The sequence below is a fragment of the Poecilia mexicana genome, unplaced genomic scaffold (assembly GCF_051168715.1).
Source record: "Poecilia mexicana isolate PSO_F unplaced genomic scaffold, ASM5116871v1 scaffold_9, whole genome shotgun sequence".
In the NCBI taxonomy this organism is placed as follows: Eukaryota; Metazoa; Chordata; class Actinopteri; order Cyprinodontiformes; family Poeciliidae; genus Poecilia; species Poecilia mexicana.
This window is the reverse complement of record NW_028263378.1, coordinates 14,043,163-14,061,040: the sequence shown is the minus strand read 5'-3', so window position 1 is coordinate 14,061,040 and position 17,878 is coordinate 14,043,163. Positions and strand designations below refer to the sequence as shown.

Sequence of the window (17,878 nt, the reverse complement as noted above, 5' to 3'; positions counted from 1 at the left end):
AGTGTTATTCATTTATTTTTATGTATTTTTGCTGTGTTCATACATCAATGATGTTCATACATCATTAAATGTGTTAGTTTTTCAGCAAAAAAAAACTAAATATTTAAATTATTAAATGTAATTTAAAGATCCTTTGTTGTCAATTCAAACTTAAATATCTATTCACTCTCATGTTTTATTTAACAGATGTAAATGGTAAATAATCGTCTCCTATTAGCATTTCACTTAATTGAAGGAACATATAATTGAAACAAAACTGAAGCGAGCAAAAATAAACAAACTCTACTGAGGTTTGTATGTACACAACTAAATTTAAAGTTTTATGAGTATCTTAAAATAACTGAAACTTTTTTAAAAACAACTGAAGGAAATGGTGTAACAACCGTCAACTCGTTAAGAGCCACGTTGGAATATGTTGAGAAAGAAGATGCGTTCCGCTCGCCTGTCGGAAGACGTGGCCCATGTGACATCAATGACACGGCCCTATTAACATTTTTGACCAATGAGAGCGACAGACAGGCGGGTGTTTTACCGAAGACAGCCAATCTCCTCTCGCGTTTGTAATACGTCTTCGTAGCTTTAGTTACATCCGGGTGAAGACTTTAGGTGAGTCGGTAATTCAGACTGAGACCAAATACTGAATTAAAAACATGCCGTTATTAAGTTTGTCTTGACTTGTTATTTATTTATATGTATAGAACTACGAGTTAGTCAATAATATAAAGTCCGTAAAAATTAGAAGCTGCTTTGCGCTTCTAAATTACGTAGCTCAGAAAAGTGGCTAGTTAGCTTTAAGCTAAGCGTTTACTGCTTATATCAACGTCCGGGTCTGTTTTAATCACCGTTAAAGTCCTGTATCTCCCAACGTTTTTACAGGTTTTGATATTATGTTTATATTTGGTTGTTTCTTTGGTGTTTAGGTTATAGCTATTAGCTTTCGGTGTCCAGGATGTTCAGGTCGCTTCGGTTGCTGCTGCAGGTGCTATGGGCCCAGCTGCTCTGTGGGTGGGTAATGGGCTCCGAGCTAACCTTCGAGCTGCCCGACAACGCCAAACAGTGTTTCTACGAGGACATCATCACCGGCACCAAGTGCACGCTAGAGTTTCAGGTATTCAAAATTATAAAAGTGTTTGTCATATAGCGGCTTTGTAATTGATTTCACCTGTAAGGTTTTTATTAGTATCTAATAATGGTATTTGGTTGAATTAACTAAATGCATAGAAAATTTCCATCTCTGTGTGGTTTTGTTTTTTCTAGGAGTAAAAACACAGCTAAACAGATGAGGTCTGAGCCTGTATGCCATAGATGGGACGAAAACACATAGTTGGTGGCAGTATCAGCCCCTTTAATGGCTTTATCCAGGAGGGAGATTAGTTTAAATACAGAAAGACGTGGCAAAGTATATAATCGATAAAGAATAGATGAAGTTGTTGGCAGCTACAACTAAGCCAATGGCCCCTTCCTGGAACGTGAAGAAGCTAAGCATGGTTAATTTATTTTGCATTTTTAATCGATTGAAATGTGATAATGCACATTGATAAACAAGGAAGCACCATATAAATGTGCTAAATCTTCTAAAAGTCAAAAAAAAAACCTATACCTAACAAAAAACACAAAATTAAACTCAAGAGTTGGCAAGAAAAAAAATGAGACAAACGCATTCCAAAAAATGTAAGTAAATTATGAGATAAATTTCTCAACTGGAAAAGGTAGCATATCTCTCAGGGCTACTAGTGGAAAATTTTAAGAATTTTAGTGTGTGGTTTATGAGTGATGATAGGAGGAAGTGGGAGGCGAATAGGTCGGGGTCTAGTCTGCAGTAAGATGGCCAGTAGTTTGATCTGTCATGTTAAAAAAAAAAAGAAGCAGCAGCAACAGCAGAGCCAAAAAGCTCTGCTGTTGGCTCTGCTGTTTTCTACATGACAAACATGACAAACTCATGTTTGTCATGTAGAAAACATGACAAACATGAGTTTGTCATGTTTTCTACATGACAAACTCATGTAGAAAACATGAGTTTGTCTGTTTAAACTCTCACCTTTTGGCATGAATCAAGAGCAAGAACATTTGATTCCAGATTCAGATGGTTGAAATTAACTTTCTTAGTAGGGATTACTAAACTCTGCCTTGGAGTTAGGGCGAGGACTTCCGTCTCAGAATATTTTCAGAATTGGGATGCTCTGGATTGACAAAGTTTTGCCTTTAATCAGTGTGATGGGTTATTGAACACTCCTATTCTGTCATAGAATTGCTTTGGGGCATGATGAAGTCAGTATATGATTTATCACTTGCGCTGAATATGTAAAAACATTAAAGTTTCTATAAATCTAACAGATTTGTTTTGGACTGTCATTAGCGAGTCCTTGGTGTTAATCTATCAAACACAATACCTAATCAAATCACTATTGTGCACTAGGATGTTGCTTTTGTTTAAATAAAAAAAAGATTGTTCTTCTCTTTGTTATCCCAGGTTGTAACCGGTGGCCACTATGACGTAGACTGCCGCCTAGAGGACCCAGACGGCACTACACTTTACAAGGAGATGAAAAAGCAATACGACAGTTTTACCTTTACAGCTGCCAAGAATGGCACGTTCAAGTTCTGCTTCAGCAACGAGTTCTCCACTTTCACGCACAAGACCGTTTACTTTGATTTCCAAGTCGGTGATGATCCTCCCCTTTTCCCCAATGAGAACAGAGTCACTGCTCTCACTCAGGTGAGTGTTAGGTTTGATGATGTATAGCACAGATTGTAGCTATCTGGATAACACTGACAAACAATAATAATTCAAAACCACCATGTTAACATTAAACTTTGTCTGGTAGAAGCCTGTTTAGAAGAATAGACTGTTATCACAAGAAAGACAACAGTCAGAATGTTTTTTTTAATCCTTATTATATACTGCTCAAAAAAATAAAGGGAACATTTCACTTTAATTTTGTGTGTGGCTCCAAATCCAGGCCTCCATTGGTTAATAAATTTGATTTCCATTGATGATTTTTGTGTGATTTTGTTGTCAGCACATTCAACTTTGTACAGAACAAAGTATTCAATGAGAATATTTCATTCATTCAGATCTAGGATGTGTTATTTGAGTATTCCCTTTATTTTTTTGAGCAGTGTATTTTGAATTTATTGTTTTAAATTCTTTGTGTGCTTAGCTTTTTACTTTATGCTTTCTATAACATATTGATCACTCATGTTCAGCATTGTTTCAGCAGTGGTTGGTGTAAAGTCTTTTATAAATAAAGTTAATGATTATGATATTCATATAACCGCATAATACATTCTTAAAATTAAATAAATATATTAAAGTAACGGCTGAGTTCTTCTTTAGCAGTGAACTTGAAAACCTAAAAGAGGGAAACAAAAATCTTGCAATCACCGTTCAGCCTCTTCACATTATTTGGGTTGGATTTCCTAAATTATTTGTGTCCGAATGTTCCTACAATGTGTTTTTGTTGTCAAAGGGGCAAACCCCCGGAAGCAGCTATGCCAGAGTTTTAAGCTCTTCCCTGTTTCATTTTCAGCTTATTTTGAATATTGAAAAACATTTCTGTTCCAACTAAATCTCCTAAATCAATCTGTCTTCAATTCCTTTACTTTTACCAGATGGAATCAGCCTGCGTGTCTATCCATGAGGCCCTGAAGTCCGTCATAGACTACCAGACGCACTTCCGCCTCCGTGAGGCCCAGGGGCGCAGTCGGGCGGAGGACCTGAACACCCGTGTTGCCTTCTGGTCTATCGGAGAGGCCATTATCCTGCTTGTGGTCAGCATCAGCCAGGTGGTCCTGCTTAGAAGTTTCTTCTCGGACAAGAAGACCACCATGACACGAGTTGGATCGTAACAGCGTTTGGGCTGCAGGACCTGGTTCATCACTTTTTGTTTATATCTGAGCAGGTGTGCATAGCATAGAGTGAGTAAGAACAACAGTGCTGATGTGAAGGTTTGCTCATATCAAACATTCTGATATTTCCTTCTTGATTAGCACTGTGGTTCTTAAAAACTTTACGCAAATAACTCTTGTGGCAAAAATTGTGTTGAGGGGGGTTTAAGTAATGTGACAGGAGGGGCTAGATGATGTGGTTATTAAAAACAGGTCAAACTGGCCTGTGGTTAAAACAGACCTTGAGTTGTTATGTTCTTGTTTTATTTGTGTTTTTGTTGTGTCCATCTTTTACCCTTCACCATCTGCTGCATTTTTCAAAGTGCAGTTTGTAGAAAACAAATTTACTCAATGTTGGGATTTTATGGATATTTCTCCATATCTTCATCTCTGGAATCGCACTTGACGCAAAGGCGGCTCTCCACAAAGATTTTATTTGGTAAAATAAAACCTTTATTTTATTTTACCAAATGAGTCTATTTGCTAATAAATAAATCTGTTTGCTAATAGAATAAATAGATTCATTTATTCCATTAGGCGAGTTAAAGAAAATTGTTTTGGTTATTGTCAGCTTTTCATTTTAAATAAGTCACTTGATAGGATGATGCCAGAGAAAGACCAACATTCATACTAATTTAACACCCCTCCTCAAAACTTTGGTTTGTACACTCGTCACACTTAAGTAACCAAATGTCTATGAAATGATTAATTGGTAATGCAATTTCATTTCAATTAACACCATGTTCTATCAGCAAATTAATGCCTCGATTTATCACCCAGATTAAATTAAGAAGTTGTGCTGTTTTATTTGATTTGGGCGTTTTGTGTCTGAAGGTGGTCTGGCCAACAATTTTAACTCCACAAGCTTTTCCAGTTTGTGTTTAGTGATTTATGTAGTCCTGCCTTTTTCTGTTTTAAAGTGTAATGGCATATTTATCCCGTAGCCTTGTGTTCTTTTTAGTTTTATGCAACACTGTTGTAAATTTGTTTAAAAAGTTTTTTGTTTTTTTTTCCAACAAAATATCTTCATTATTATTGGGTTAAAATTGTAATTTGAATCAATCTTGTGCTGGCTAATTGGATTGTTTACAAAATAAACAGTAAGCACCAGTATTTCTAGTTTCAGTTTGATTTTGACTCCAGAGTAAACCTGTTACACTAGATTAAATTGGTTTGGTTTTATGAGATTTATTTATTTTGTTTATTCACACACACCACTGAGACACAATCTTCCGATGGATTATCAGTGGTTTGTTGCAGAGTCACAATGATATGAGATCAGCTAAAAGACATTACTTTTATATTTTAATGGCTTTAAATTTATTGATAATTTATTGACCTGCTTTACCAGTGTTTTTTATTCCTTTTTACTTTCTATTTGTGTTAATTGGATCGAACAGATGATTTAAAAACACCTGAATGGCTTACTATAATATCTTAGATATGCAGTTGCATTTTGGTTTTTTCATCTTTTCTAGTCACCTTGTGTTAAATACTGATGTGTGGTGGAATGTTGGTATTTCTCAAAACCTTATGCACTGGTAGTGATAGGTCACTATATCTGTGGTGTTTCTTGGATGTTAAGTTACCGGGATATTTGAATAAATTTCTGTTCAAAATTTCTGTTTATTTTATTTTATTTTATTTGTTTTAGCATTTTGTGAAGAAAGGCACATTAAGTTTAGAGCCGTACCTCCTGGTCATCTTTCTTTCAGCCTGTAGGGGGCGGCGTTACCAAAGCTACCGGAAAAGTCGTCAGACAATGTTATAACATTGCCCATTTGGAAGACAGTAGAAAAAGATTAACACGTTTATACTTTAAATTGAGACTACTTTGCCCTCTCGGACAAAAAAAATAAATGACCAACTAAGGCAACAATTACGTTTAAACATGCAAAAAATATTAAATCGCAGTTGGATTGAAGTGTGTTGCACTTTTAAAAGGCTGATGTAACCTGCCATGGAATATTGTCCTTACCAATTAACATTTTTACACATCAAGGTTTTATAATAGACAAATGATGTCCGTTTACTTTCTCTTGTTTAGGTCACACTATGTTTCATTATGCTCTATTTTCCTATTCTTATTTCTGCTGCTGCCTACAAGAAGTTATCTCATTGCACTGAGATAAACTTTTCTTTATATTCACTTTATTTTTTGAATATAGGTGAACTTTAGTCATTGCATCTGTTACAGACAAACTTCATGATTATGAAGTGGAAAGAAGATTTTAAGGCAAATAGATTTATATCTTTCTTTCAAAAGTATGGTATTCATGAATATTCAGCCTAGTACATCCACCGGTTGTTATAGTGGCAACAGCAAATCCTTTGACATATGTCTACTAATTTTACACATCTATACACTGAACTTTTTGCCTATTCTTCATCCTCAGACAGATGGGAAAGATTTCATCCATAAAAATGAATTGTCAAGCCTTTTCACAAATTCTCCTTTGGATTTAGGCCGGGACCTTGCCTGGGTCATTCTAACATACAAATATGCCTAGATCTGAATCCTTCCACTGTTGCTCTTACTGGATGTTTAGGATCGTTGTCCAGTCGGAGGTAGCCTCCACCGCAGCATGAAGTTCTGTAGTCTCTTCAACTTTTCTTCCATGTTTGCTCAATAGGCAGCTCAATATGTTTTCCTACCTGGAGCATGAGCCATGTCCCTACAGAAGAACAGTATTCCCACAAACATATGGTAATATTTGCATGTTTCATCATGGTGTGTTCAAGAAACGTTTTACATTTTACAATGTACTTTGCATGTAGGCCAAAAGTAACATTTTTGGTCTTACCTGTAATAATAAAAATGCATAATTTTCCTTACACTTTACAATTCTGCGTTTCTTGGTGTTGAACTAGAAAATCCGAGTATTGTAGTATCACAAATTTAAAAAAATGAAATCAGCGTGAATACTTTTGCAAGACACTACTGATACATTTGATTGTATCAGTAGTTGATACAATCAACTACTTCCTCCCCGTTGCAGGAAGAATTATTTGGATTCCGGATTTTTTTTAAAACAAATTTTAATCTGATTTTTTGGTAAACTGATTTTTAAATTTCAACTGAGAATCCACATATTTTCACTTCCTCCAAACTCATGTCTTAGTAAGCCACATATTTTACCAACGTTTGATCAATACACTTTTTAGTCTTGCTCAGTATTCTTCCCAACTTTAGTTTCCTACGATTGACAACGTAACAAGCTATGCGATCTGTGATTGGACAGTGACCCGTCAGTCATTCCCCTTTAAGGAGAGAAACGACTGCGTTGAGTTTGTGATTTGACAGAAACTGAGTCGTGATCATCCGGTCTGCTCGTGGGCGGTTAGGCTCCCTAATTTACGTTTTACCTCTTTGGGAAATATTCCACCGAGTCAGTTCGCTGAGTGGTTTCACCGGAAGAGTATAACCCCTCATTTCTAGGGGGTAGAATCCATTTCCTTTTGATTTTTGCTTGTTTTTTGACGCCCGTGAGAAGAAACACTCCGCTCTGACACTGGGGGATATCCCCAACTCTTTCGGTCGTTTTTCCAGGCTAGGCTAACAGCCGCAGCAGTAGCACGGGATTACGGGCGGGGGTGAATTTCTTCTCTTCGGCCCTAAGAAGGAGGATATAAAAACCGTGAAATGCCGTGGAACAATGACGAGCGAAGGGAACAGAGCTGACGAAGGAGAGGAAGATACACCAGCGGGAGAGAGTCGCTCAGGCGAGCAGTAAAGAGGTGAAAAGTAGAGCAGTATTCGAGCTTCATCGATCAAGGAAGTTTATTAGCTAACTCGCTAGCTCGTAGTTAAATGTACCGCCTGATCATCAAGGGTCGTTTGAAACGACTCGGTTATTAATAGACCTAAAGTTTCACATAACCGACTGTACTGATGCCAAAGGTCTAAGGCTCATCTGTTAACAGCCTCGTTCCTTTCTGGGCTCTAACGAAAACGGAAGCTAACTAGCTTAGCGTTAGCTTGAAATTGAAAGGTTGTAAACAAAGGGTTCCCAGCTTCAAGTGACCCTTACCCCCTTTGTTTTACCGACATCCTTACACTTTGACCCCAACCGTGAAGCTCGCCGTCAGACATGGATTTAAAGACGGCGGTGTATAACGCGGCCAGAGACGGCAAACTCCGTTTGCTTCAGAAACTGTTGGAGAACAAAGATGGACATGAAGTCACCAAGCTGATGGGCGAGAAGACAAACGGAGCCACCCCGTTGCTGATGGCCGCCCGGTACGGCCACCTGGACCTGGTGGAGTACCTGCTGGAATGCTGCTGCGCTCCGGTCGAGGTCGGGGGCTCGGTGAACTTTGATGGGGAGACGATAGAGGGAGCGCCCCCTCTCTGGGCTGCCTCGGCGGCGGGTCACCTGAAGGTGGTCCAGTCCCTGCTGGGGCACGGAGCTTCTGTCAACAGCACGACCCTCACCAACTCTACGCCCCTGAGGGCAGCCTGCTTTGACGGGCACCTGGACATCGTCAGATACCTAGTGGAGCACAAAGCTGACCTGGAGGTGGCCAACAGACACGGACACACGTGTCTAATGATTTCCTGTTACAAGGGCCACAAAGAGATAGCGCAGTACCTGCTGGAGAAAGGTGCGGACGTCAACAGGAAAAGTGTAAAAGGTAAGCTCAAAAGTACACAGACTACACTGAATGTGCTTCTGGATTTGCTGCTTTGCGAACATCAGCCAATAGGGTCTAATGTAGTATTGCTCCTAGGAACTTCAACTTCCCAGGCTTTATTTTGTTTTGAATATTTTAGATGTCCTCTATGAAGACAGACAAAAAAAAAAAAAACAATTTTCTAATGGATTTTCCGTGAATACTGAACCGACCACTACAGTCACCAAATTTCAAGTCTATAAACCCATCAACCAACAACATGTATATACTTGAATGCACAGTTTTTGTGTTAGTTGATAATCTACATAATCATATCCCTTAATGGTTAAAGGGAGATCATCTTTTAATTCCTTTCCTGCTGGATTCAAACTGTTGATGCCAATCAAAAAACCAGCAGCACATCTGTTCCCTTTGTGTTGTGATTTTGGGAGGTCAGACCTCAGAGAAAACAAGATGGCAATATTGGCCACTAAAACTAGCCAGATCAATGCATCAGAATGACCCAGATCCACCACAGAGTTTCTAAAACGATGTCATATGACACAAAAATGGAGATGCACTTGCGTATTTCTGGCCTAAATGAGTCAGCATACCAACACGAACTTCTGGTTTCACAATGGAAAGCTCCGTCAGCTCCGTCTCTGTCTGGGTGTGTCTGAAGTATCAAACTTAGTTTTTTACTTGGAGTTCCAGAAACACTCAAAGATCACAGGACATTTACTCATAGATCATGACAATAGTATATGATTATAGCATTACATGAACCTCAGTCCTTTATTTGTTGTACAACGTAATGTAACATGCGGTGTGTGTACCATATAAGTGGTGCATATGGAATGGCGAAGGCTTGACATGAGAGTTGTGTTTCTCAAAATCTGTCTGCATCATGCAATCCTCATGTAAATCCTGCAGAACAGTGACAAACCTGCAAACAGGCACATATATTAGGTTGGCATATATTAGTTCCCACCTCCTACACATCATTGATAAAAAAAAAACAACAACACTTCTCATACAGCTTACCTTCAGCTCGCCTGATTAAATTGCAGTGTATGGATGATGCAACATTCATTTCTGTTCAGTGAGTTTGAACAGGAGCTGCATGCTCCTTTACCAATACAGCTGTGATCATTGGTATTTTTTTCACCCATTACATTTAATGAGCGACTTCTTTCTGGAAAAAAAAAAAAAGATTGGCTCAGTGCTAGTTAATGCAAGTAAGCTAGTCAAAAGTGGTTGAGTCAAATAATAGAAATCACCTAAGATCAAGCAAACCTCTAGTCTGTCATCAAATCAGTGCTTTTTCCTCCTTTTTAGTGTCTCAATAACTTGTTAGTGTTGAGGCTTAGCTTCTGCTTTAAAATATTCCATAGTCAGCCTTTGTTTTCAAAGTTCCTCTGAAATCATGAGAGTTTCATATCTTCACTATTTTTACTTTTTTAGATGTAGTGGAAAGTGTAGCAGCTGCATGATTAGGGCCAAATAAGGGGAAAATATTACCTTATTCTTTATGCAATATCGTTGATATACGAAGCATGTTTCTGCAATCAAGTTGTGAAACTCTCAATCCCACATGTTGGACATTTTAACCTCCTGTAGCTTGGTCATGTTAAACTGCTGTCAAAGTTTTTGTGAAAAGTTTGTTTTGATCCAGTGGGAGCCTCAAGTGTAGTTTATCCATAAACCACTAAATTGAACTTGTATGATTTTTGTTTGCTTGAAAAGTGAATAATAGGTGTAGAAAAAGATACAGGTGGCTCTTTAGTACATTTAAATTGTTGCATAGTTTTTAAAATAAAAGTAAAACGTATGCATCTTCTGCAGAAATTATAGTGGGTTTAAAAAAGATTTGTTTTTGATCTGGTTAAAAGCTCCTTTTTCTCAAAGATCAGCCCTTTAAGACCAAAATATTTTAGACAGCATCAGTGGAGCTAATCAAGGATTTTTATTTTTGTTACAATTTAGAAACTGTAAAGAGACATTTTGTAGCACTCCCAAGAAATGGAAGGAAAAATGTGACAGACTGCCTTGGGGTAAAAAAGTATTAAAAGATGGCATTGTGTGTGTGAACAGCTCTAGTCCATTCCTTTTAGATTTATTTACCTTTTTTATGCTTGACTCATTTGTAGGTCAGTGGGTTAGCAAACAACAGCATGTGGCTCTGATAATGTTCAAGAGAAATGGGCAAGCTAAAAAATATTCAAAAAATACATTGAGATGTTTTGAAAACTAGTCTGTAAGTCTGAAGTATTCATACCCTTTTGTTTTGTCTTGTGTCTTTGCTTTTTGTGTTAATGATGTGTTTTTATACACATCAGGGTTTTATGATTAAATGCAAATGGAAAACTGAAGGGGCAAAAAAAAAAACCTCTCCTCTCCCTTCTGAGGAAAATAATCTCTACAACATGATTCTTCCACAAATGTGTTCCTTAATAGACATGCTGTTCAGTTTTTTTTTTGAGGTGATGTATAATATTAGTTTAGCTTATTTTTGGCATTTGGGCCAGATGGTCTCATCTGACCAGATGTATGTTTGCGGTTTCTCTCTCATAGCTTGTGGGGAACTGCAAACGCGACATCCCAGCTATTTTCTTGCCACGCCTCCATTAAGGCCTGATTTGTGGAGAACACAACCAGAGGTTGTCTTGTCAGCCGCTGCTGTGGTTTTCTGCAGGGCTACCATGGATGTCTTGGCTGCTTCTCTAATTGATGGTCTCCTTTTTTAGCTTATCTCTTTGCCAAGTTTGCAGTTGTGCCATGCTCTTATTTTGAGTACAGATTGAACATCTTACAGACAACTCAAAGCTTGGGATATATATATATATATATATATATACATACACACAGGTGGACTCTGTTTACTAAGTGGGCAACTTTTGAAGGTAGCAGTTTTGCTCTGGGTTTCATTAGACCTGCTCAATGCATCCAAATGCAGTTGTCATCAATATCTTTCTGCAGCATCGCAGTTGCAAGGGACAGCTTGGCTGCAATATGTGACAGGATTTAACATTTTAGGTGTCATTCATTGAAGAGCTGCAAACCAAACATTTAGCCAGTTAAATGGACACCTGCAACTAGTGGTGGGGACATCGATTATGGTGTTGTATTATTATTGCAATTAAATATTTAGCTTAAATTGTGTAACACTAAATCTTATTTTGGTGCATTAGTAAACTTTTTTGGTACAAGATAGCAGAGTCGTAAACAAAATGCAGTTCACAGATCAAGTCAAAGTTTATTTATGTAGCACATTTACAACAACCTCGGCTGACCAAAGTGCCTCACAAAAATTAAATAATCATAGGTAGATAAATCAAAAATAAGAAATAAAATTAAGTTGATAATAAAATTGACAGTAAAATACCAAGAAAATAATGATACAAATAAAAACCAAGGCGAGACATGCTTCATTTCTGTGGCTGCAATTTTATAAAAACTCGAATCTATTAAGTACAGTCTTTATTTTTCCTTTTGAGACTAAAGACGATTTCCAGCGTTATTGAACTCCTTATGAAAAGATGTTTATTAATTGTGCCTGATGGGATTAATTCCTAGCAGCCTGTAGTGACTTTAATGTTCTGATTGGATGTAAATAAGCCTACAGCCTGACTTTAAGGCCTGCGTCGTCTCTGATCTCAGGTAACACGGCGCTGCATGACTGCGCAGAGTCCGGCAGCCTGGAGATCATGCGGATGTTGCTGCAGTACGGCGCAACCATGGAGCGGGACGGCTACGGCATGACTCCGCTCCTCTCTGCCAGCGTCACCGGCCATACGAACATCGTAGACTACCTGACGACGCACCAGCAGGTCAGCCTTTTCCGTCGATAGCCGTGCGAGGCGTTTTTGTCAGCATGAGAACGTGAAAGTTTGTGTTTTGAATCACTTACTGGAAAAGCCGCATTGTTTTCTCCCCGTAGACGAGTCACACGGAGCGAATTGATGCCTTGGAGCTTTTGGGAGCGACATTCGTCGACAAGAAGAGGGATTTGCTGGGAGCGTTAAAGTATTGGAAGAGAGCCATGGACCTGAGATACACAGACAGTAACAACATCATCCACAAACCGGAACCCAAGCAGCTTATCATGGCTTACGACTATGCTAAAGAGGTGAGGATTATTTTTTCTGATTGTCGGGTTTTAAAAAAGTGGAGGCTGAGTAAAAGACACTGCTTTAAACTTTTCTTTGATTAGAAATTGTTTCTCATTTCATAAAACAAAAAAATCTTTGGCGCTTTCACCAGGGTGATATTCCCTGATATATTCAAGTGTTTGAAATCTTCCTTTCAGGTCACAAACGGGGAGGAGCTGGACGGGTTGATCTCCGACCCGGACGAGATGCGGATGCAGGCGCTGCTCATCCGGGAGAGGATCCTGGGCCCCCAGCATCCAGACACATCCTACTACATCCGTTACCGGGGCGCCGTCTACGCCGACTCGGGAAACTTCGAGCGCTGCATCAACCTGTGGAAGTACGCGCTGGAAATGCAGCAGAACAACCTGGACCCGCTGAGCCCCATGACGACCTCCAGCCTGCTGTCGTTCGCCGAGCTCTTCTCCTTCATGCTGCAGGACAGGGCCAAGGGGCTGCTGGGGACGTCCGTCTCCTTCGAGGACCTGATGGGAATCTTGACCAAGAGCGTGTTGGAGATAGAGCGGGCGGTCAAACAGATCGGGCCGATGCCGCCTGACCCCGCTCAGCTCAGCAAAGCCTTGTCGATTATCCTGCACCTCATTTGTCTCCTGGAGAAGGTGCCGTGTACCGCAGAGCAGGACCATTTCAAGAAGGAAACCATCTACAGGTATGTGGCAGAATGAGAAAAATCATTTTCAAGTGATATTCTCTGACCTAATATTGTAAAATGACTCAGTGGGATCAGTGTAACTTTGTTCTCATCAAAGGTCTTTGAACTTTTCTGTCATTCACACCCAAAAAGCTGTGATTCAGTCTCAACATCCAGATTGCCTTCATAAGATTAATGACTCATGGCTGTTTGAATATTTTTGACTCAGCGCTTCAAAACCTTTACCCGCTTAGGTTCCTGAAGCTCCAGCCATGTGGGAAGAACGGCTTCACCCCTTTACACCTGGCAGTGGACCGCAACACCACCTGTGTGGGCCGTTACCCTGTGTGCAAGTTTCCCTCCCTGACGGTGGCGTCCATCCTCCTCGAGTGCGGGGCGGATGTCAACAGCCGGGACGAAGACGACAACAGGTCCGCTTTTTACCGAAAAACTGTTCCTCTGTTTATGTGTATATATATATATATATATATATATATATATATATATATATATATATATATATATATATATATATATATATATATATATATATATATATGCTCTCGCTGTTGAACCGCTGCTACGCTACAGGTATTAATATTTCACAGACGGAGCTGCTTCTGCTCCACCCTCCACCTGGTAGTGACTCTCACACCAAACCTCTGCTTAAAGCTGCAGCATCTAACTTAAAAAAAATAATTTTACATATGTATTAAAACTTTCGCTGTCCTAACATGAGGCAGATAATCTCTGAAAAAATAATCGATCTCCTCCCTGATCTGCATAATTACTCCGCTCAGTCAGAAACAGCCAATCAGAACTAGCAGTAACCAGCTAGCCGCCATGCTATCAGGAAGTTTTTATTCAGTAACTCAGGATTGTTTATTGTAATGGATCCTGTTTTTGCCTTTGAATGTTAAGTTTTATACTTGAATTCTTTGGCAATGTTGAGAGGTTTTATTTTGACTCCTTACATTATTTAGCCTCTTCAGAGCCTTCATGTGTTTTCAGTCTGTTAAATAGTATTACCGATAGCAGTACAATTTGCACAATGCCTGTTTTTTTTTGTTTTTTTTTTCTTGGAAAAAGTTATTAAAAACAAGTTTTTTGTCTAAATTAAGGTGAATTCATGGTTCTTTTTTCCACATAATGTAACCGGTAGTGCTTATGATTAAAAAAATAATAATTATGTGATCGGTATCGGTGATCAGCCCTCATGGGTGATCGGAATCGGCAGGAAAAAAACTGATCGGCACATCTCTAATATGTATATAAAAATAAATAAAAGGCTTGACGCACTACCTTGCAAAAGTATTCACGCCTCTATAAGCGCAGTATAAATGTGTTACTGGAGCTTTACAGTATCTGATAGACTAATAGTAAGGACTCCACATTTGTGAACTGGATGGGGAAATTTAGCATGCATTTCTGTATTTCATCTCTTTAATTGTTTCAAGTTGTATTGAGAATCAATCAGAATCTGCAGGAGGCCTATGGGATCTCTGGAGGAGCTGCTGAAGTGGTCGAATGTGTTGGCAGGTTTTGCTCTCCAACAATGTGATCTTTATACAAGAGTGGCCTGCAGAAGTCCTTTGTTGAAAGAAAGCAATAAAAAGTTCAGTTTCTAATTAGCCACACATTTTGAAATATGCAGCGGAAACTCTCCGTGTGGGGGAGTCGTGGGGGACTGTAACATGGCTCCCGCACTCGGCTCCTCTAGACTAGTGGCAGCAGCAATTGGCAAACACCTGATGGAAGTGAGAGTTTGCTGAGATCATCACAGGAACTACTTCTCATTCTAAAACTCCTCATTATGTTGTTAAAGGTTCAATGAAGAAACATTGTGGTAACGTGCAGCGTGTCAGAAAGAGCCACAAGCAAAGTCAAGTCATGTTTGACATGTACAATGTTTTTATAACTGACTGTAACATAGTTAATAGTGCTGTAAATGGCACCATGTGCCTGGAAAGTACATAATGCTGCCCCATATTCATGAGTCAGGTCGTTCCAGTCAAAGTCTGGAACAATTTTCTGATAAGAATTTATTTTGAAAACTGGAGTTCAGATTCTCTCCATCCAAACTGATTTATATTGAGGCATTTTGTAAATGGCAACAGGCAAAAACGTCAGTGTCTAGATGTACGAAGGTGGTCGAGAAATTCCAAAGCAGACTTGTATGCATTGGCATATCACACTGTTCACGTTTTATTTCTGAACAAAATGTTGTGAGCCACATTTCCCCCCTCCCCAGTAACTTCAGCTGTGCGCTTCTGTTTGCGCTCGTCTTTTAAAATGCCCTAAAATTTGAGCCTTCAGCTGCAAATACTGTTGCAAGTTGCTTACCTACCCTGTCGGGAATAAATTTGTGGCACAATCTTATTCATTTTTTTTTTTTTTTTTTTTCCCCCCGCAGCCCCCTCCACATAGCCGCATCCAACGGTCACCCCGACATCATGAACCTGCTGATTTCCTGCGGGAATCACTTCGACAGCACCAACGCCTTCCAGCAGACGGCCTGCGACCTCCTGGACGAGAAGGAGCTGGCCCGGAACGTCATCCAGCCCATCAACCACACCACGCTGCAGTGCCTCGCTGCCAGGGCCATCATCAAGCACAGCCTCCACTACCGGGGGAACATTCCCGAGAAGCTGGAAGCCTTCGTCTTGCTCCACAGATAATGATTGTACAGTAACAGGGTCGCGAGGGACAGAAAGCGGAGCGGGAGCTGACCGTACACCTCGAGGAGCTTTACACACACTTAACCCACAGGGTGTTTAAAAAAAAAAACAACAAAACAAAACGGACTGTTATCTGGGTTTGGTTTGCTAGAAGAAACTCACACTAAATACCCAACTTAACCAGGATGGACTGAATTCGCCGATAGAGCCGCAGCGCTGACCGCCATCGGTCGGTGGGGATGTATTAGAATTACGGTGCAACATGGATTATAACCGGTTGTTTCTCTTAATGAACTTGAACAGAGGGATTTACATATTTTTGCTTGAGGAATTTTTTTTTTTTTTTTCATATTCCACAATGCTATTTATTGAATGAAACTTGAGAGATTTTTCTCCATGCTGGCTCCCATCCAGTCTCGACATCACCTGCTTCTGTCCTCTCCAGTCTTCAGCCTACTACTACTGTTCTTATTTAGGTTTTTGCTTTTTCCCCTCACTGTTGCCAACGGACCCGGACTCTTCCTCAGCCATAATCAGGTTTTTTTTTTTTTTTTTTTGTACTCTTAACACACAGAGGTTTTGTTCTTTTTCTTTTCTGCTGAGTGGAGTAGATTTTACAGTCATTAGTCTTTCCCACTTTGATGTGTAACAAAGCTTTACAAAAGGGGGGCAGGGGGACGGAGTGTGTGAACACCATAAGTGCTTTATTTTTCCTATGCACAGGCTGGGCTGTTGGAAAGAGACTGTTGTATTCTGTGCCGGCACTTGTCTGTGCAATATCTCATGTTTTTTTTTTTTTTTCCCCATTTTCTTCGTTGCTTCCTTTCGTAATCCGCCTTGTCGGGTGGAGGTGAAACCATAATGCTGACTCTGTGAGAAGAGTGAACGATTTTTGAGCGACTGACGTGCGGGTGTGCGTTTTCCATGCGTTGTTTGTTGTATGCGTATTTTATTTTTTTTTTCTCGATGAGTTACACAAACTGAGAGCAGGCCTTTAATGTAGTGGCGCTCATGAAGATTCCACATTGCACACGACAGCCACTGAGAAACCACAGAGGCCGAACTCTCCAGAGCGCCGGCTCGTACACAAAAGTGACCTCTCGACGCTCGCGCGCGGCTGACCTTTAAAGCGGCACCGTTTGTTTTAGTTTTTGTAATTTTTATCCGACCCGATCGAGCGGCAGAGAAGTCCGGGTTAGCTCGCTAACGTTTGCCTCGCTGTGCATGTGCAGCCCCGTCACCGCGGGAGACCTCCCACGACGACTCCCACCAGACTGCAGCTGGTTCGTCTTGTACGAGCACCAGGACTGAAAAGCGAGGGAGAAAAGAAGATGCCTCAGTACACAGAATAGTAAAGCTTTGTGATCATCATGTTTGCACATTCAGCTCTAGACGTGTGGGTTGAGAGGAAGGATGGAGGGAGGGGGGAAAAAGGGCTTTTCATAATTTGTAGGATTTCATATTGCAGTTCCAAACCAGACAGAAAATGTACTAGGGCACCCAGGGCAACTCGATTTGATCGGCACTTTACTACAGCGGAGATTAAGATTTGATATGGCATTAATCAAGTTCATATCTTAATTACCAGTTTGACAATAAAACCATGTTGCACTTGTCGTCTTGACCAAATCTCTTTCTTTCAGAGTATTTGCCGTTTGTGAGTTTTACTGTTTTTCTGTTTCAAATATTTTATCCTTAAGAATTTGTTGGCATTAATAACAGGGATTTTAAAATGTTGCATATTTGTAAAAAGCCTGAGCAGAACACAAACATACTTCCGTTGGCGTTCCGATGTTCTTTCTGAACAAAGATACGAAGTATCCCCCCCCGAGGGGACGATTTTAAGCAATTTGTTCTTTTATGCCAGAAAAGATGATGTGATTTGCACAAATTTT

General features: G+C 39.8%; 2 protein-coding genes across 2 annotated transcripts; both read left to right on the top strand.

Annotated features, from left to right (window-relative positions):
• The first annotated feature begins 504 nt into the window (after window positions 1-504).
• On the top strand, window positions 505-5,507 carry tmed7 (transmembrane p24 trafficking protein 7). Its single transcript, XM_014995995.2, has 4 exons — window positions 505-606; window positions 921-1,108; window positions 2,471-2,716; window positions 3,613-5,507. The coding sequence occupies exons 2-4, from the start codon at window positions 950-952 to the stop codon at window positions 3,847-3,849; spliced, it is 642 nt and encodes a 213-aa protein (XP_014851481.1). The 5' UTR covers window positions 505-606; window positions 921-949; the 3' UTR covers window positions 3,850-5,507.
• Window positions 5,508-7,168: 1,661 nt separating this feature from the next.
• On the top strand, window positions 7,169-17,599 carry fem1c (fem-1 homolog c). The gene is made up of 6 exons (XM_014995996.2): window positions 7,169-8,523; window positions 12,163-12,332; window positions 12,443-12,631; window positions 12,812-13,323; window positions 13,560-13,736; window positions 15,719-17,599. Exons 1-6 carry the CDS (start codon window positions 7,980-7,982, stop codon window positions 15,981-15,983), a joined length of 1,857 nt encoding a protein of 618 aa, XP_014851482.2. The 5' UTR covers window positions 7,169-7,979; the 3' UTR covers window positions 15,984-17,599.
• The last annotated feature ends 279 nt before the right edge of the window (window positions 17,600-17,878 follow it).